The sequence below is a fragment of the Nicotiana sylvestris genome, chromosome 7 (genome assembly GCF_000393655.2).
Source record: "Nicotiana sylvestris chromosome 7, ASM39365v2, whole genome shotgun sequence".
In the NCBI taxonomy this organism is placed as follows: domain Eukaryota; kingdom Viridiplantae; phylum Streptophyta; class Magnoliopsida; order Solanales; family Solanaceae; genus Nicotiana; species Nicotiana sylvestris.
In genome coordinates this window covers 127,716,634-127,737,494 of record NC_091063.1, presented here as the reverse complement: position 1 = coordinate 127,737,494, position 20,861 = coordinate 127,716,634, and the positions used below count along the sequence as shown (strand labels likewise).

At 35.6% G+C, this 20,861-nt stretch overlaps 2 protein-coding genes across 2 annotated transcripts; one reads left to right on the top strand and one right to left on the bottom strand.

The window, feature by feature from the left end:
- The first annotated feature begins 4,518 nt into the window (after window positions 1-4,518).
- Window positions 4,519-13,022, top strand: LOC138873754 (uncharacterized). Its single transcript, XM_070152231.1, has 5 exons — window positions 4,519-5,005; window positions 5,121-5,608; window positions 5,958-6,244; window positions 12,225-12,387; window positions 12,930-13,022. Exons 1-5 carry the CDS (start codon window positions 4,519-4,521, stop codon window positions 13,020-13,022), a joined length of 1,518 nt encoding a protein of 505 aa, XP_070008332.1.
- A 7,126-nt stretch (window positions 13,023-20,148) lies between these two features.
- Window positions 20,149-20,481, bottom strand: LOC138873752 (uncharacterized mitochondrial protein AtMg00820-like). Its single transcript, XM_070152230.1, has one exon. The coding sequence runs from the start codon at window positions 20,479-20,481 to the stop codon at window positions 20,149-20,151; it is 333 nt and encodes a 110-aa protein (XP_070008331.1).
- Between the last annotated feature and the right edge of the window lie 380 nt (window positions 20,482-20,861).

Below are 20,861 nucleotides of genomic sequence, written 5' to 3'. Positions count from 1 at the left end.
GACCAGAGGATATTTCGATTTAACTGTCACCAGTTTTAACTCAATTAATTACATAACCTCACGGAGTGTTATTAGTTGATTAATTCTTGGTGAGATAAGATATAATTGTGTTAGCAATAAGCAATTATCCTTTAGAGAAATACATGTAGAAAGTGAGATTTTATTATAATATATTATCAAGTGAATTTAACAATACCCAATTCTTTTAAATTACAAATCTTTCGAAAGTTGTTTAATTTTGTTAAGTATTTAACAAGTTTTAATTCCACAAACTTTTCATCAATCTGATTCTCTCAAATAGTAGTTGAAATATTAAAAGTCTGTAGCATAGATGTTCCAATCTCTGTGAGACGATATCATAAACTATACTAGAATTTGACAAAGCACGAGCAAGAAAATCCTATATATACACATTGGCCTCGTCAAATTTTTGGCGTCGTTGCCGGAGATCGGCATATATCTACTTCAGATTAAATATTTTATTACTAATTTGAGACCTTATTATTGTTATTTATCTGTTAGTATTATCACTAATTACTAAGTAATACTATAACTACTGTTGTAATATTAATATTATTATTTTCTTTTTGTAACAGCACTTTAAAAAAGAAAAAAAATATATTAGTACTTCTTCCTATTATTTCTATCATTAGCTTTCCTTCATTATATTTAGTGTAATTATTATTAGTATTATCACCTCTTGTATCATTTTTTTCTCATTGCGAGTACTTCGACGTACTTTTATTTTTATTTTTCAATATAGTTTGTTGTTACATATTATTATTTTCTTATTATTGTTTATTTATAATTATTTTTCTGTAATATTATATTATTATTGTTAGTATTAGTACTTCTACAATGTTATTCTTACTGATCATTATTATTCACTAGTACAACTTTTGTTTATAATTAATAATACTATACTTTTTCAATTCATTGTTAGTATTACTACTGATGCTTACTGGTTAGTTTCATTGTTTTATATTTTTATTTTATTTTACTAGATTAATTACTAGTATTATTATCTATAATATTGAGGTATTTGTTTTTCTTCACTAACTATTTATATTTGAAATTTACTTTAGTTTAGTTATTAATTACTAGTACTATACTAGAAATTAATGTTAATTTTTTTTTACTTTCAAAATTTTAAGTAGTTTATGACCCGCTCTTAAAAGAATTGGCTAATTACGATCCTGAAATTGAAAGATACCTTCGATTGTGCAGGAAAGGACAAACATCGTTTTCTCAAGGAGCAACTTGTGAAGAAATGGAAAATCAGGAAGTAGAGGATATTAATCCACTTGGGATCTCACCACCAGTCCATGTAGAGGAGCAATTTGATGAAGTGGCGCCAAGGCCAGCAAACAGAATCCTTAGGGATTATGCTAGACTCGATCGCTTCAACTGTGAATCTAGTGTCAGGAAGCCCCCCGTGGCAGCCAACTTCTTTGAAATCAGGACCGGCCTGATTCAGACAATTCAACAATCTTGTATCTTCACTGGTAATACAAGTGAAGACCCACATAGTCATTTAATTGATTTTCTAGAACTTGTAGAAACTGCTAAGTACAATGGAGTACCTCGTGAAGCCATCAAGTTATGGCTATTTCCTTTTTCTTTAAAAGGAGATGTCAAGACTTGGTTGCGAAGTATGCCTCAAGGGTCCATTATGACATGGGACCAGATGACTCAAAAGTTTTTAAACAAATATTTTTCCCCTGCTAAAACAACAAAGTTAAGACAAGACATATCTAATTTCTTGCAGACTGACACTGGATCAGTTTATCAAGCTTGGGAAAGATTAAAAGCAATGTTAAGAAAATACTCACTCCATGATATTCCTGAACATATGCAATTGTACATTCTCTATCACGGGTTAAAACCTTCTGCTAAAAATGTGATAGATGCAGCTGCAGGAGGTTCTGTAATAGGAAAAACCACAGAGGAATTATTGCAACTGTTGAATAAAATTTCAGAGAATGTTATCCAATGGCCATCTGAGCGTGTAATCATTAAAAAGTTTGCTACGGTAAATCAAGTTAATGCTTTAAATATACTAACGCAACAAATTATTTCTTTGGCACAAAAGTTTGAATCTTTTCAGGTGAATACACAACAATCAAACTAATCTGAGGCTTGTGACATGTGCGAAGGAAACCACCAAAACCATGAATGTCAAGCAACCAATCAAACGGGTGAATATATTAATGTCATCGGTTACAAGCCATATCCTTTTGGGAGTCCAATGGCACAGAAGCATCCAGGATTTCAGTGGAATAACCCAAATGGTGCAGAAAACTCTCAAAGCTTCCAGAAACAACATGTACAAGGTCCGCCGGGATACCAGAATCAAAATCGTGGGCAACCAAGTTACAGACCTTATCAGCAAGCAGGACCATATCAACAAGCAGGGTCATACCAGCAGAGGCCCCAACAAGCTCATCCAAGTCTTGATGACCTTTTGTACAAGTATATTAAGGTCACTAATGAAAAGATGGAAACCCAAAATTCATCCCTCAAAAATCTGGAAATTCATTTAGGCCAATTGGCAGCTCTTGTGTCAGAAAAGATTCAGGGTCCCTTACCAAGCAATACAGAGAAAAATCCAAAAGAGTACCTTAAGGCCATCACTTTACGGTCAGGTAAGGAACTTGATGAACCTTATGCAGACTGACAAAAAAAGAACCAGACAGAACAACAGGTAGACAAGAGTAAGAATTTTGAAAAACCATCTGAACCATCAAAGGAAAAAGAAATAAAGAATAAGGAATAAAAAATTTCTGAAAAAATGGTTGCCCCACCTGTGACAATTCCTTTTCCACAAAAATGAAACGAGAAAAGCTTGATGGTCAATTTGCAAAGTTTTTGGAAATCTTAAAACAGATTCATATTAATATTCCTTTTACTGATGCTTTGTTGCAAATGCCTTCATATGCTAAATTTTTAAAAGAAATTTTGTCAAGTAAAAGGAAATTAGAAGAAGTTTATATGGTAATGCTTACTAAAAAATGCAGTACTATACTTCAAAATAAGCTACCACAAAAACTTGGTGATCCTGGCAGTTTTACCATTCCATGCACTTTGGGAGGTGTATATTTTGAAAAAGCACTTTGCGCTGGAGCTTCAATAAATTTGATGTCATTTTCTATCTTTAGAAAATTGGATCTTGGTGAAATGAAGGACATAGGTGTTTCTCTTCAGTTTGCAGATCAAAGTACTAAGAGACCTAAGGGAATAATTGAAAATGTGCTTGTAAGAGTAGATAAGTTTGTTTTTCCTGTAGATTTTATAGTACTTGAAATGAAAGAATGTCCTGATGAACCAATAATTTTGGGTAGACCATTTCTTGCTACAGGAAGAGAAATCATAGATGTTCATCAAGGGCAACTAATCTTGAGAGTTGATGAAGAAAGAGTCATTTTTTATATGCAAAAGATACTAAGATTTTCAGGAGATGAGGCATCATCTTCATGCTTTTCTATTGACATGATTAGTGATCTTGCAGATGAATTCAAAGATGATCAATTAATTTCAGACTCAATGGAAAGATGTTTGACCAAATCAGGCACCGCACAAGATGATGATCCCGCAATTAGGAGAGAAGCTGAAATACTGAAAAAAGATTCTGAGGATAAGGAGATGCAATCAGAAGAAGTTCAACCAAAAATTAAACTCAAAGATCTTCCTTCTCATTTAAAATATGTTTATCTTGAGCAAGAATTATTTCCAGTAATTATTTCATCTTCTTTGACTGCAGAACAAGAAGAAAGACTAATTCAAGTTTTAAAAGCACACAAAGGAGCCTTAGAATGGACTGTAGAGGATATCAAAGGGATTAGTCCAGTAATTTGTACGCATAGAAACCTCATGGAAGATAGATACAAGCCAATAATTCAACCCCAAAGGAGACTGAATCATGCAATGCAGGAAGTAGTGAAAAAGGAGCTTGTCAAGCTTCTAGCGGCAGGTATTATTTACCCAATTTCAGATAGCTCTTGGGTAAGCCCAGTTCAGGTAGTACCAAAGAAAGAAGGTATGACAGTTATAAAGAATGAAAATAATGAACTCATACCTACGAGGACTATTACAGGATGGAGAGTCTGTATTGATTATAGACGTCTCAATGATGCTACCATAAAAGATCATTTTTCTTTACCATTTATTGATCAAATGTTAGAAGAATTGCAGAATATGGCTTTTACTGTTTCTTGATGGCTATTTAGGGTATAACCAAATACCAATTGCACCTGAAGATCAGGATAAGACAACTTTCACATGTTTTCATGGAACATATGCTTATAGGAGAATGCCATTTGGTCTGTGCAATGCCCCTGCTACATTTCAGCGTTGCATGTCAGCAATTTTTTCTGACATGACTGAAAAATTTCTTGAAATTTTTATGGATGATTTTACACTCTTTGGCAAAACATTTGAAGATTGTCTTTACCACTTAACTTTAGTTCTTAAGAGATGTGAGAGACAAACTTGATTCTGAATTGGAAAAAATATCATTTTATGGTTACAGAGAGAATTGTTTTAGGACATAAAATCACTGCTAATGGGATAGAAGTTGATAAGGCTAAAATTAATCTTATAGCAGGATTACCCCCTCCCACAACTGTTAAAGGCATTAGAAACTTTCTAGGTCATGCAGGTTTTTACAGACGGTTCATAAAGGAATTTTCAAAGATTTCAAAACCTCTGACTAACCTCTTGATGAAAGATGTTAAGTTCGATTTTTCAAGTGATTATATGATAGCTTTTGACACCCTTAAGGAGAAATTATCAAATGCCCCTGTAGTTGTGTTCCCTGATTGGAGTCAACCTTTTGAGATTATGTGTGATGCTAGTGATACGGCAGTTGGAGCTGTTTTAGGCCAAAGAAAGGATAAGATTTTTCGTCTCATTTACTATGCTAGTAGAACACTAAATGAAGCTCATCTGAATTATGCCACAACAGAAAAAGAGTTACTGGCAGTAGTATTTGCATTTGATAAATTTCGTTCTTATTTGATAGGAATAAAGGTGACTGTTTTTACTGACCATGCAGCTATAAAATACCTCTTAGCCAAAAAATGCTCTAACTAGATTGTTAAGATGGATTTTACTTCTGTAAGAATTTGACCTTGAGATAAAAGACAAAAAAGGAACAGAGAATCAGGTAGCTGACCATTTGTCTAGACTAGAAGACCCTCCCCTTGAGTTCAGCGAGATGAAAGAAGAATTTCCTAATGAACACATTTTTTCAGTTGACTCTGTTGTGACTCAACCACCCTGGTACGCAGATATTGCTAACTGCTTGGTTGGAATATGGACACCCCAAGATATCTCTTATCAGCAGAGAAAAAAGCTTATTTCTGATGCTAAGTATTATTTGTGGAATGAACCTTACTTATTCAAAATTTGTGCAGATAATATCATCAGGAGGTATGTACCTGAAGAAGAGATGGCCAAAATTTTGTATCACTGCCATGATGGAGCAATTGGAGGTCATATGCTGCAAACCGTACGACATTTAAAGTATTGGAGGCCGGATTTTTCTGGCCAACACTCTTCAAAGATGCCCGAGCATATGTTGCACAATGTGACATGTGTCAGAAAAAAGGTAATATCACTAAGAGAGATGAGATGTCATTACAATCAATACAGGTATGTGAAATATTTGATGTTTGGGGAATAGATTTCATGGGTCCTTTTCCTTCTTCTCATTCATTTGAATATATCCTTGTGGCTGTGGATTATGTATCAAGATAGGTTGAAGTCATCCCCACAAGGAAGAATGATGCTCATACAGTGTATGATTTTCTTAGAAAAATATTTTTACTAGATTTGGCACACCTCGAGTCATCATTAGTGATCAAGGAACTCATTTCATGAATAGACAATTTTTTGCTTTGCTATCAAAATATGGTGTTACTCATAAAACTGGAACATCATATCATGCTCAAACACAGGGACAAGTTGAAGTTTCCAACCGTGAGTTAAAAAGAATTCTTGAAAAGACGGTTAGAATTTCAAGAAAAGACTGGTCTTTAAAATTAGATGAGGCATTATGGGCATATCGAACGGCGTTCAAAACTCCAATTGGAACATCCCCATATAAATTAGTCTTTGGAAAGGCTTGCCATTTGCCAGCTGAATTAGAACACAAAGCTTTTTGGGCACTGAAAGCATTAAATTTTGAATTAACCTGTGTTGGTAAAAAGAGATTTTTTTTGGTTAATGAATTAGAAGAACTGAGGTTGGAAGCTTATAAAAATGCCAGAATATTCAAAGAAAAAACAAAAATATGGCATGACAATTTTATCCGACAAAAAAGTTTCAAAATTGGAGATCAAGTACTTCTTTATAATAGCACGTCTTTCTTTTTCTCCATTCCCGAGCTCCTCGATCAATAGGTCTGGGAGAGGAGCTGAAAGCCACTTGACTGTAAGCAGAGGAGCCGGGGCTGAGGCTATTTCCAGGGAAATTAAAATCCAGGTGGACAGGTCCTTATAATGTTACAGATGTTACTCCATATGGGGAAATTAAAATTCAACAGATCAATGGAGGAGACAAATTTAAGGTAAATGGTCACAAGTTAATGTTGTATTTTGGAGGCCATTTTGAGCAACAACCATCGGTAACTTTGATAGCCTAATACATTCCGCTGTTAATAAGTCGAGCTGACGACATTAAATTCAGAACTACAATTTCCTTACCCGTAGCCATTGAGGGTGAAGCAATGGAGCCTCATAAGTCCAACATAGATTTGAATAATTAAATGCTTAACTAATTGATCTGGTTAATATCCAGATTATTGTATAATCGGAACATCTCATAAAGGTCTCTACAAAAACAGATCCACCTATACAGGAGCAACTTCATGGTAACCGGTATGCCTAAGTGACCGATTAGTTAACTATTTAATGATGCAATTGAAATGATGGCACGGGTAAATTTTGGTTTATATTTAAACCCTGACCCTATGACTGTTAAGGTGTTAAATTAATCCAGTCTATTACACATAGAATATGTGTGTCACAGTTTCTTTTAAGCTTTCTTCTGTGACTGTAAATTTGAAAGTAAAAAAGATTTTTAATTTATTTTTTCAAAATTTCTTTAGTACTTTATGTATTTATATATATATATATATATATATATATATATATATATATATATATATATATATATATATATATATATATTGTATAATGTTATAATAAATTTTTTCTTCTTAAATGATTGTGTTGATGTAGGTTTTTAATTAGTAAAATAAATTCTTTCTATTGTGCTCAAATATTAAGTCTTTTTTTCATCATCATATTAATTCCATGCCCATGACTTTAATTTTGTGAAGGCAAAAACTAGCGTCTCCAACTCGCGAGATCAAAGGAATTGAGAAAAGTTATTATCACAAGAAGACATACTCAATAATTTTTCTAGAACTTGCTCTAAATGTTCTTCGAGGCAAAATAATGGATGACACTGATTCTTGAAAGATGAAATTAGGCATCCTTTGATACACCTTTTAGCCTCTTTTAGTTTATTCTCTCCAAGAAAAAAAATGAAGCTTTTACCTCTTAGAACCTATCTTTGAGCCATTATCCTTTTTTTTTAAAAACACCATGGTCTATAACCTCCAAAAGAAAGGAAAAAAGAGAGATGTATATTACTACTACAGTTATTACTTCTTCCGGCCATGATAAGTAATGTTTGTTAGAAAAAGAGAAGAAAGACTGTGCAAGGCATGAAACAGAAAAGAAAAAAGAAAAAGAAAAAGAAAAGGAAAAAGAGAGAGATATAATATATAAGTGTGTGTATATTCATATATCTCTTTATAAAAATAAAGAAAAAAAGAAAAAAAGGAAATGCAAAAATACTAGGGAAAAAAAAAGATAGAATAATTAGTATCAAGGAACATTTGCTCCAAGCTGGAAGAAGAAAAGTCACTATAAAAATATCTTTATCCTACAAGCCTGAAGCCTGACATTATAAGCCAAGAAAAAGTCCTAAATAGATTTCAAAATCAGTGTTGAATCTACATTAGTGGAGATTAACATGAAGAGCAAGCCTATGGACGAACAATTGTGATATTCAAGACTTGTGATCATAAAGTTATCAATTCCGAAAGATTCAAGAGGAAAAGATTGCAAATTTTGCTTTTTCAAAAGTAAAATCAGAAGCAAGGTAAAAGATTTGGTGAAACTTAAAAGATTAATCATTTGGCATGATGAATGAAGTTATTTTGAATAAATTTTCTAACTTACAAAGACCAACGTTTTGAAGAAAATGTTACCAAAAAAAAATTATTAGTAGAAATGTTTTTCCTCGAGGACGAGCAAAGATTCAAATGTGGAGAAATTTGATGGGTTATAATTTATTCATATATTTTTATATGTTAAATATTAAAGATTTTAAATAAAATATGAATAAATATACCATGTTCTCCCATATTTTCTAACATACTTCGCAGGAGAAAGAGTGTATGAAAATTAAAGAAAAGAAGCAAAAAAGAGTGAGAATTAAGTAGTCAACCGGGAATGAAGAAGCAAAAATAGCACCATAGTTGCGACAATGGCAATTGGAATTCATGAACCAAATTACATAGTTGCAACTAGCAAAGTATAGTTGAAACTATGGTTCTTCCTCTCCATAATGAAACTCATTTGGCAAAGTTATAGTTGCACCTACAATTTTCATAGTTGCAATTACAATTTCCATAGTTGCAACTATGGAGAACCTTAGGCAAAAAAACTCTATAAATAGAATGTGAATTTTGAAGAGAAGACATAGAGTCTTACGGGAGAGAACTATTCTTTGGTCTCTCTTTTCTTTAATATTTTCTACTCGTTGTCTTTCTTTTAGAATAATAATATTTCTTCATAAGTTCTTTATTCCTAAATTAGTTTTTTCTTACTTCATAATGGAGTAATCTTTTTTTGCTGGGATAGTTGATGAAGCTTGATATATATATTATAATACTATCTCAGTTTTAATACATTCTTGGTTTGGAACTTTCTATTTATATTTTATACTGTGCTATAATAATAGTTTTTAACCAATCATTGTTATCACTTCTATATATTTTATCTTTAAGTTACTCTTATATTAATTTTGTAATTCTCACGGAGCAAAATTAATATTAGTAACTATTGAATAAAATAGTGAAGTGAGAGTAATTATTAGTAAGCTATTATTAAAAGTCTGTAATCTTGCTTACCTCAATTTTAACTCTCACGGAGGAATTGTAGTCGCAGGAGTATTGATTTAGTAAAAATATTCTCACGAAATTTTTACTATCTTTAGCACAATTCAGACCAAAAGATATTCGATTTAACTGTCACCAGTTTTAACTCAATTAATTACATAACCTCACGGAGTGTTATTAGTTGATTAATTCTGGGTGAGATAAGATTTAATTGTATTAGCAATAAGCAATTATCCTTTAGAGAAATACATGTAGAAAGTGAGATTTTATTATAATATATTATCAAGTGAATTTAACGATTCCCAACTCTTTTAAATTACAAATCTTTCGAAAGTTGTTTAATTTTGTTAAGTATTTAACAAGTTTTAATTCCACAAACTTTTCATCAATTTGATTCTCTAAAATAGTAGTTGAAATATTAAAAGTTTGTAGCATAGATGTTCCAATCTCTGTGAGACGATATCATAAACTATACTAAAATTTGATAAAGCACGACCAGAAAAATCCTATACACATTGGCCTCGTCAACTGTGTATTGTTTGCTGAACAATATATGGTTCAATTGATTTTATCCAATCTCTGTATGATCCTGTTTACCAGAATCAGTATGCAATAAGTTTACGACTAAGAGTGAGTTGGGAACAAGTATACTTAGATCTAGATTTTTAAACTTGTTTTACCTTATTAAGCTTTGGACTTACGCCTTTAGGCTTTAGCTATGCACCTAACCTATGGGATGAGACTATGGCTGTCCAATGGGACGGGTCGTCCCGTCTCGTACCTTCCCGTTCCGTCTCACTTCATTTTAAACGGGATGGGCCAATGTTAAACGGGACACAGGATGGGACGGGACGAACATTTTGTCCCGTCCCATTTTGTCCCATTCAGGGGCGGATTTACCTTGGTGTAAGCGGTGCCATCCGACACCGCTTCGCCGGAAAAGTTTACTGAATATGTGTAAACTATTAATATGTACAAATAAATGTTTTGATAAAAAAACGGACACTGTTTTACGCATCTATCTCTCTAGCTCTCCTGGTCATGTGTTTCACGTTCCTTGGTGAAGTCTTGGGTTCGAAACTCGACAGCTTCTTATGCCGTGCTTAAAACTGAGTAACTTTTTTATGCCTTTTCTGCTTAAGAATGTGGCATCGAAGGTGCAACCCTTGACCCTTAGCTGGTAAGGACAAACTAAACTAGTGGACCACACTAGAGCTTGGGCCGCATTAACAATAATTTTTCGTAGGTTCTATGCTAAGTTGTCTCACTATTTCTTTTTGGCCAAATAACTTTGTAGCCACTTAAACTTGCATCATTTTGCAAAGCCGATACATGAACTTATATTTTTTCCATTTGAACACTCCAACTTGACAAAATGGGTACTAATAAATACATCCACCAGAGCGTGTACATCAATTGCACTGACATGTACAACACGTCGTGCGAAGCTATTTATTACTTGTCATGTGTTATTTGTGGGTCTCATTTTTAAATACAAAATCAACAAAAAAGTTACAAATACAAAGAAAAAACACCTGAAACATACCCAGTATTAATCTGTACCTAACTGGCCCCTTTCTTCTTCGTTCACCCTCGTCCCTTCCTTTCTTTACTCTTCTTTTTTTCATTTCTCTTTTTCTTCATTATTCTCTCTCTCTTATTTCTAAATCAAATTCACAACATCACTATGGTCATGATTAGACCTTAACCAAAAAAAAAATTGGAATTTCAGAAGAAAAAAAAACAGAAATCCATGATTTGAAAAATGGAGGTCGCCCAATATCATTGCAAATTTGCCTCTCTTTTTTTGCTGCTATTTTGACAAAGATGAATTCGATGATAGAACAACGACAAAGCTCAAGCTTTCTTCCGACCACCGGTGGTTGAGGGATGTTGGGACGGAAATAGTGGGTGAAGACAAGCAAATGAAAAAAAAAGATTATTGAAAGGGAAGATGAAGGGAAAAAGAAACAGAGAAAGGGGAGGGAGGAAGAGAAATTAGGATGAGAAATGAAAAAAATTGGGTGGGAGTTTTGCTGGGAAGACGAGAGAGTTGGAAGGGGATGGCAAAGAGAATGGGAAAGGGGAAAGTCTTTTTTTTCTTTTTCATTTTTTATTTTTATTTATATTTTATTCTAATTCTATTTTTTTTAGTAAAAACAATATTATTCATGCGCCTTGGCAGCGCGATTTGCACACAGTTTAGCTATGCCAGCTGCACTTCTTCCACATAGGCATGATCAATGGTCAAAAGTGTTTATTACTACCCACTTTGTCAAGTTGGAGTGTTCCAATGGGAAAAATATAAGTTTATGTATCAGCTTTACAAACTGATACAAGTTTAAGTGGTCACGAGGCCATTTGGCCTTTCTTTTTCTTTCTATCTTTATATTGGGCGGCGATGAAATTGGTTCAAACCAATTTTCAAGTCAAATAATGAAAGAGTTTTTAAGTGATTATTTAGTGTTATATATAGAAAAGGTAATATTAGTATTATTTCTAGTGAGTATATTCTAAATATATTTCAAAAAAATAAAACCTGTCGAGGGGGGTTGTAGTAACATAGTTGATTAATTTTTTTAATAAGATTCGAATTTATTATTTTAATGTGTATTGTTACACTGATATATGTTTTATTTGTTCATTTCTTTAAATGTCGACACCGCTTACGAAAAATCCTGCGTACGCCCCTGGTCCCGTTTTGTGCCGTCTTGTCCCGTACCGTCCCGCCTGTCCCCGTATATCCCGCGAGTTTTTATGGTATATTTGTGAAATTTTTGTTGTATTTGGTAAGTATAAAACAAATTCAACTTATGCACCAGCCATTAATAAAATGATTGCAAAATTTAAAAAGTATTTTTTCTCTATTCCCCAAGTTTATTTAATTTCTCCTATACTTAACCCATATTTAAAATTAAGAGGTGCAAAGGGATTTGTTCGTAAAATTTATCAAAATTTAGCAATTCAAGAAAATGAACAACCATCTCTCGAAGACTTCCAAGCTAACACATATTCTTATGCTAGAATCTAGATCAATGTTTGATAAATATAAATCTATGGAAACAAAAGGTGGTGAAACTTCTCCTTCTACTTTTAATTCTAGAGTAGAAGTTCTATTGGAAGATATGGATGATATAACAGGTTTTGATTCCTCTATTGATGATGAACTTGATTCAGAAAGTACAAGAGGGGGGGTGAATTGTGAATACTTAAAATTAATTGCTTATAAGTTGACTTATAACTTTAATAATCAACTGAATATGATAATTTAGCAGATATGGTAACAGAAGGTAAAATGCATAAAATAATTGCAGGAATTAAAAACACCGGGATTTTTATACTGGTTCGGATTCAATGTGAATCCTAATCTAGTCCCCATGGGTTGCAAGAGAGTTCTCTTTAGTAAATGAGTTTCCTCTGAGTATAGATGTGGTGTATATCGCTTAGTTTCTCTAGTACTCGTTTTTGATACAATGCCTCACCAGTTGTGTGCTCACTTTCTATCCCTGACTTGTTACACAACAGATCTTAGTGAACTACAATGCTTGTTTGCAGTAAAATGAAGAGAGTGATTTGGTTTGATCAAAGTATGACTAAGCTAGGGTTTACAAGAGTGTATAAATACTTTGATGGATGGTAGAGGCTTGACAACCCAAGAGATTTGATCCTTGGAAAGAATTGATTCTTTCCAAGAATAAGGAATGATCTGTTGCTTCTCTTGATTGCTATCCTTCAGCAGAGGATTGCTTCACTTGATTTCTCCTTGATTGTTGGATCTTCCAAATGTGGTCGCTTCCTAGATCTCCTCGTATCCTTTAGTGTTCCGTGATTCTGCCCATGATTCATGCCTTTGTCCAAGGCTTATTTGATTTTTTCCAGCTCAGTTAATCATTGTTATCGCTGATTGATTTGTTGATTAGATTGCGCCCAGATTTACGAGACCAACCCAGATTTGCTGATCATATGATGATTGATTTCTTTCCTTGTACATCATGAACCATTCCAGCAGTCTTCTTTACTTCTTGAACTTGATTTCCTGCACATGTATATTATTTGCATCATTAAAACATGATCTAATAATCTCCCTTTTTTGATGATGACAAAATAATATAATAAGGTAAAGAAGTAAACACCAGTCGACTTCCCTGTGTTTTACTAGACGACTTGACTCCCCCTCAATGTATGTACGATTGACTCCCACTCAATGTATGCAATCGACTTGACTTGTCCATGACTCTCCCCTCAATGTGTGCAGTCGACTTGTACCGACTTGTACCTGTACAGTATACAGTATATGCTACCTATACACATATAAAATGTGTGCAGTCGACCTGTACACATACACAAATAGACGCATAGTCGACTTGTACCTATACACATACACATAACATAGGCAAAATAACATAGGCTTTTTCTCCCCCTTTTTGTCATCAGCAAAGAGGGGCCTGCTTTGCTTCACTCTCACTTTTCTTAACCCATGAGCCATTGATACTCACATAGCCCATACTAGCAAAAGCTCTAGAATTATAGAACTTGGAGACAGTAATGAATGGATAGTTAGATAGAGAAATTTGATGGGCTTCCAGAATATGAGTGATTGTCATGCCATGGGGTAAACTAGTAGGATCTTCAGCACTTTCTATCATGAAATTGATGACCCAGGAGGAAAGCTTGAGTTTGAGTTTGGTGATGAGGCAGTAGACAAAGAATGTATCCCTTTGAGAGAAAGTTGAAAAGGAACCAGTACGAGGAAGCAGTGTGGTTTCCACAATATGGGCCAGAACCCGAGTTTCAAAAGTTACATCACTGGGGCCCAATTGGTTTGGAAGAATTTCAGAGGGACACTCAACAATGAACTGTTTGGCATGGTCAAAAGAAATTTCCAAATCCTCAGGCCACACAAATTTAAAAAGAGTAGGGAAACCCGAGCAACGACATTGGAAAAGAGAATCAAACAAGGCAAAATCAAGAACAATGCGCTTACCTAGCACTAGAGATTCTAGCCTATCTGGTTTACTAGAGCGAAGATTTGCATAAAACATTTTGACCAGGGGTTCATATACCTTAGGCGGAGGAATAGCGAGGAATTTTTCCCACCCTTGATAAACAAAGAGTTCTTTAACCTTACAATTGAGGGCTTCCATATCATCAAGATCCACGACCCTTCCATGGGTGATGGGCTTGTCCTTAAGAGTAATGAAAAGATCCCTATTTGGGGTATCCTAGAAATTTAGGTCCGAATCGAGTGAGGCAGAGAAATCAACCTTTGATTTCTTTGGGGTGGATGAAATGGGAGGATCTTCCATGGGTCGTTTGCCTAAGGCTTTTTCTCCTAGAAGTTGGGAGTTTTCAGAGAAATCACCCTGAGATGAGGCGAAGCCTTCAGAGTGATCAGACCCTAGGTCTACTTGCTCAGGAGGCGCAGAAGAGGGTTTCGCCTTAGAGCGGGTACTTTTTCTGGTGGAGGCAGAGGGATTCTTGGAGTGTTTCGCCATTGTAGAAGAGGGGATTTGCTCGAGGTTTTAGAGAGAAGATGGAGATGAGAGTGACTGAAAGGGTTTTCTAACTTAAGAAGAGGGTTTTGACGGTTGAGTACAGAAAAGGAAAAGTTGTCAGTTTAGAAGACGTGATGATTGACTTTCCATCTTTGAACTGCGAACTGATGTGAACGAAGTGAAAAGAGAGGGGAAAAAATCAGAGGCGTAATAAATGCGTGGGAAAAGGACAATTATAGCACTTTAAAAGTGATTGAGCACTTAGGTCCTAAGAGTTATTAGAAAAGCAAATAATGCGAAGTAATTTTCTCAAAGTACAAAATCTTTCTTCTAACAAAGGCTTAGTAAAAATATCGGCTAATTGAGCAGAGGTGCCAACAAAGGCTATTTCTATATCTCCCTTAAAAACATGATCTCTAATAAAATGATGCTTAATATCTATATGCTTTGCTCTAGAATGATGCTCAGGATTTTTTGAAAGACAAATAGCACTAGAATTATCACAAAAAATTTGTATAGGTTTAAACGAAAGCTCATAGTCACCCAATTGATGAGACATCCACAGTAGTTGTGCACAATACTGTCCAATAGCAATGTATTCAGCTTCAGAAGTGGACAAAGCGACTGATGCTTGCTTTTTACCGTTCCAAGATGTAAGCACGTGATTTTTGCTTCACGGACAATCGCTCCAAAAGAAAACAAAAATAGTGACCAGTGACCTCGCTGTACAAATTTTCAATTTTTCATGACATGTGTTGCTAGTCATTTGTGGTTCGGCCTATTTTGCATTTGATCTTATCAATCAAAATACAAAGTATGTCTGTCATGGTAATCAAACCGTAATTCGGTCGTTGAAAGAAAATTCAAAAATATATATATATATATATATGCATCGTTCGTTCTAGGTTGTGATTTAACTTACTTAAACATTTTAATATAGTGTGATAATTGTGTTGAAGTGTTACATTGTTGTTTGTTTTAATTTCATTTTTTTTTATTTATTTATTATTTCATTTTGTTTTAAAATTAGAGAACAAAGAAAAGAGTGATGAAAATCGGTTTGGGCCCAAGAAATGAAACAAAAATAGGCCCAAAACCGGCACACAAGGACCCAGTCCAAATCAGGCCTGCCCAAACACTGATTCAAACAACGTCGTATCAGCGTCCTTATCAGAACCGTTGATCTGACTCAAACAAACGATCCTGATCAGGTTTCTCACTTCATCTCAACGACGCCGTTTCAGGCAAGTTGATCTGAGCCGTCTAACTCTTTTGATCCAACGGACCCAGGCCTTCCCCCTAAACCCGTCAAGTCTTGACCCGATCCAGCCTTACCCGGTCTCACCCACTATCACACCCAAACGACACCGTCTTCCCTAAGTGAATAGATCCTGGCCATAGATCTCATTTGATCCAACGGCCAGGATCTAAACCCCTAGATCGTATATAAGCTTTCTATCGTACCCCACGCCCCCTATTCGAACCCCCTCCACTCATCGTCTTCACCAAACACTGAACCCCCTGAAACCCTAGCAGCCGCCCTGATTTCCCTTTCACCAGAACCCGGCGGCATGGACGCCGGTGACCACCTCCTGAACACCCTAGGACCACCTCACCACACCAAACCCGAATCTGTTACCCCCTAGCCTCGAATCACCTTCCTTCATCTCGAATCTTCATTTGAAGATTCGAGTCGAACTCTGACCTATACCAAACCTCACCATATCCGTACCAGACACTCCCCTGACCTCTCTCGTGACCAAACCAAGCTTGGTTTGGTCCGAATCTACCCACAACTCCTAGAATCTCAAATCTGAGAATCCAAACCTTAGAACACAAGAACCTGGGGAATCCGGCCAGTCTTAACAGGGGTTTGAGGTCTAATAGACCTTAGTCAAGGTGTTCTTGTTTGAGAACACCCTGATTAAAGTTTGTTCGGCCTCAAATGGTCAAAGTTGAGTCAGACTTGGGTCGACTTTGTTTGGACATTTTTCGGTAAGTTTTTCTTTGCCTTTCTGTTTTATTCGAGTGCTAATTAAGTTGTTAGCATGTTTTGTTGTGTTTGTTTGTTATTTCTGGTATTTTTCTTAATTCCTTCCACCTTTGTAAGGCCTTTATTTGGCCGTTGGTTTTCTGTGTGTGTTCTGAATGTATTCTGTGATATACATGCTCGTCAATTAGATTTATCGTCAAATAAGTTAATTCATATAGGTTCCCAGTAATTGAACAAAAGATGTCTGAAGTCATTCGGGACCCTGTACGTGTTGTTTATATGAACGACTGATTATTACCTGTTATATTTAGTATAGTCGACTCGATAAACGCCGTCGATTAGTTTTCTATGACTAAATGTTCAAATGAACTAATAATTTCACATGACTAATTGAACCATGTCACTGATTAATGCCCGACATTGTTTGAAATGGGTTTGTTTGCATTGCAAAACGACTAAAAAGATGCAGTCCAGGGCAGTTATGAATTTGAACTTTCAGAAGTTCAAAATGCCCTGATGCTGCAATGGGTTTAGGGCAGTAATAATCAAGGTTTAACAAGGGTAGTCTGGGGTTCGAAAAGAACAGAAAAAGCTTAGTTTAAGTGAGCTGACAAGTAGGGTATTGAATTAGGATTAAATTAATGTCAATGGGGAACAAGACATAAGAGCATGGGAATTAAAATGAATACTTAAATGAACCCATAACTCTTGAACAAAAGGAATAAGCCAGGCGTGGGGAACAAAATGGCTGGCATCAAGAAGATGCTTAGGCATGGGGTTTAATAGGTATGGGCAGTCTGCAATTGGCAGAATCCAGGCAGCTTGACTGCACTGGTTTGTTTGGCTTATAAATAAGCTATTTTCAGAACTTAAAGGGGGCTGGACTTTTAGTCTTCAGAAAAGAGAAAACAAAAAGAAATTTTTCAGAGCATTTTTACAAAACATTGTCCAAAACTGCACAAGGAACTAAGTTGTTTAAGCTATTCTGGCCAAGTCAGTTATTCTAACTGGGGTTATTATTGTTCCATTAAGAGAAGGCTGTGTGTCTTCTGCTGTGATTGTTACTGCACTTAGCTTTCTGTGTGTTGTGGATTGAGTTTTAGCCTCCCTGATTGTCGGAACTGTACTGTTTATTTGCTGATCTTTGTGGTTATTGGATTTTCTGTTGCTGTTACATTCGATATCCTGGGTTTCCTGCTGTCTCTCTGCTCTGTTTTCTGGGATTGTCTGTTCATTGCTCGATCGCTTGTTGAGCTTCATCATTGTGGCTGTGTTGGTTGTTGCTGTGTTGTGTTTACCTGCTGCTGCTGTGCTTGCTGTGTACCACTCAACTGATCCTTTTCCTTCTTTTGTTCTCTATACCAGGTACACGACTAATACACTGTCAATGTAATTGGAAAGTTGAGCATGAATACGAAAGAAAAGACCTGAAGAATGTCTTTTATACATAGATTGTTACATTAAATATCATGTAATGTATAATAATTTTCATTCCTGTTTGGATACTGGAAGTAGCCTGCATGCCTAGTATATATCAATGTAGATTAGTTGAATGTTAGTTTATATATGTATGTTGTTAGGGGAAAATATTCCCAATGCAATAGGTTGTATCCCAGACTTGGTTTAATTGTGTAACATATCATTTAATACATGCCAAGCATGAAATTATCCATTACTAGCTAAGTTCATCTCCTTTGGATGAATTGATTTGTTATAATTATGGATCAGCCACACCTTTAGAACAAAGAACACAAGTTTACGGTCTCAACCTCACAGAGGTTGAGCCCAGGTAGAAAGGGACCAAGCAGGTCCGCATCAGATGAACAGCGGCCCAGGTCTGGCCCATCTCGCATGAGCTGGACTTGGGTCCATAAGGTTCGATCAGCTGTCCGTATGCGTAGTCACGTTTTCTTATTCTATAAAAGCATACTAATAACTAATAAGTTACGTTTTTCAGCATGTAAATAATTAAGAGATTTTCTTTTATTTTAGAGACGAACTTAATAGAAAATATAGTCATTGTAGGTTTATCCTTTAAAAATAAAAATGAGACGAGCCTCGCCAAATAAAACGTATAGATTGCGGGGCCCTCACAAAATGTATGGTTTAATTAGAATTCGGAAGGACCGTTTAGCGAATTTCACGGTCTTCCCCAAAATAATAACGCGATAATCTCTTTAGGCGCGTGTTTAATATTTTACTTTCTTAAGCCTGGGTGTGCATTTCATGCGACCCGAATCCAAATCCCAAAACATCAAATAAAACGTGTTCCGGATTGTGGGTGCATTTCATGTGACGCAGTCCAAAGACGTGTTTTAAGCGATGTTCACATTTCTTTTAAAAACAATAATAATAAAGCGGTTAAAAGATAAAATTTGCACATAAGTTCATATTTGTATAAAATCAGATAATCAAGCCGAATATAACAGTTGAGCGACCGTGCTAGAACCACGGAACTCGGGAATGCCTAACACCTTCTCCCGGGTTAACAAAATTCCTTATCCGGATTTCTGGTACGCAGACTGTAATATGGAGTCATTCTTTTCCTCGATTCGGGATTAAAATTGGTGACTTGGGACACCCTAAATCTCCCAAGTGGCGACTCTGAAATAAATAAACCAATCCCGTTTCGATTGTCCTTTAATTGGAAAAACTCCCTTGCACCCTCGCGGGTGCGGAAAAAGGAGGTGTGACAGCTCTTAATGTCTTCCCTAGTAATTGACAAGTGCCGCTAGTGCTCTTTCTATCTTCTTTATCACCTGCAAGATCAGCATCTGAAAAACCTTCTAATTTAAAAGAGTTAGAGCGAGGATACCACAATCCATGAGATACAGTTCCAATGAGATATCGAATGATTCTCTTTACAGTAGTCAAATGTGACTCCTTAGGAGCTGACTGAAACTTGGCACATTTATATACGCTGAACATAATATCTGGTCGACTTGCTGTCAGATATAGCAGTGATCCAATCATTCCCCTGTATTTGGTTTCATCAACTGGCGTGTACCCTGTTCATCTTTGTCTAGATTTGTCTCGGGGCTCATAAGAGTGCCAGTTGATTTTGCATTATTCATACCAAATTTTTGAATTAACTCTTTTGTATATTTGGTTTGACAAATAAAAGTTCCTTCTTCGGTTTGTTGGATTTGTATCCCAACGAAGAACGTGAGTTCACCCATCATGCTCATTTCAAACTCGCTTTGCATAAGATTTAATGATTCCTTGCACATAAGAGGGTTAGCACTACCACATATAATATCATCAACATAAATTTGAATAATGAGATTACCTTCTAATGATTGTTTAATAAACATAGTAGTGTCTATTTTACCTCTGGTAAAGCCATGATCAATAAGAAAAGTACTCAGCCTATCATATTAGGCACGTGGAGCTTGTTTCAACCCATACAGTGCTTTGGTAAGCTTGTATACATGGTATGGAAATTTTGAATCCTCAAAGCCTGGAGGCTATTTTACAAAAACTTCTTCCTCAATAAATCCATTCAAAAAGGCGCTTTTAACATCCATTTGAAACAGCCTAAATCCTTTAAAGGATGCATATACCAGAAGAATTCGTATAGACTCCAAACGAGCTACTGGGGTGAAAGTCTCATCATAGTCGACTCCTTCTTGCTGTGAATAGCCCTGAGCAACTAGTCTCGCTTTATTTCTTATGACCTTTCCATCCTCGTTCAATTTGTTTCTAAATACCCATTTTGTTCTGATCACAGACACATTATCAGGTTTGGGTATTAGTTTCCACACTTGATTCTTGCTGAACTGATCTAATTCCTCCTGCATGGCTTACACCCAGCTTGAATCCTTCAGTGCCTCCTCTACCTTTTTTGGCTCAATTTGAGAAATCAATGCAATATTTGCTTTCTTTTTGTGGGCAGCCCTGGTTTTCATTCCTTTGTTTGGATCCCCTATAATAAATTTCTGAGGATATTCGGGTTCGCTTCTCCATTCATTTGGTCGAATTATATTTGTAGTCGACTCGACTTGTGGGTCTGGAGTATTGCTGTTATTTTCTCCAGTTGACTCGATCACCACAGATGTGCTAGTCGACTCTTGTGATTTTCTTTTGTCCTGAGCTTCTTGAGTTTGATCTTCATCACCTGCAGTAGTTCCTTTCTCGACCAAGGGATTATTTTCATCGAATATAACATGTACAGATTCTT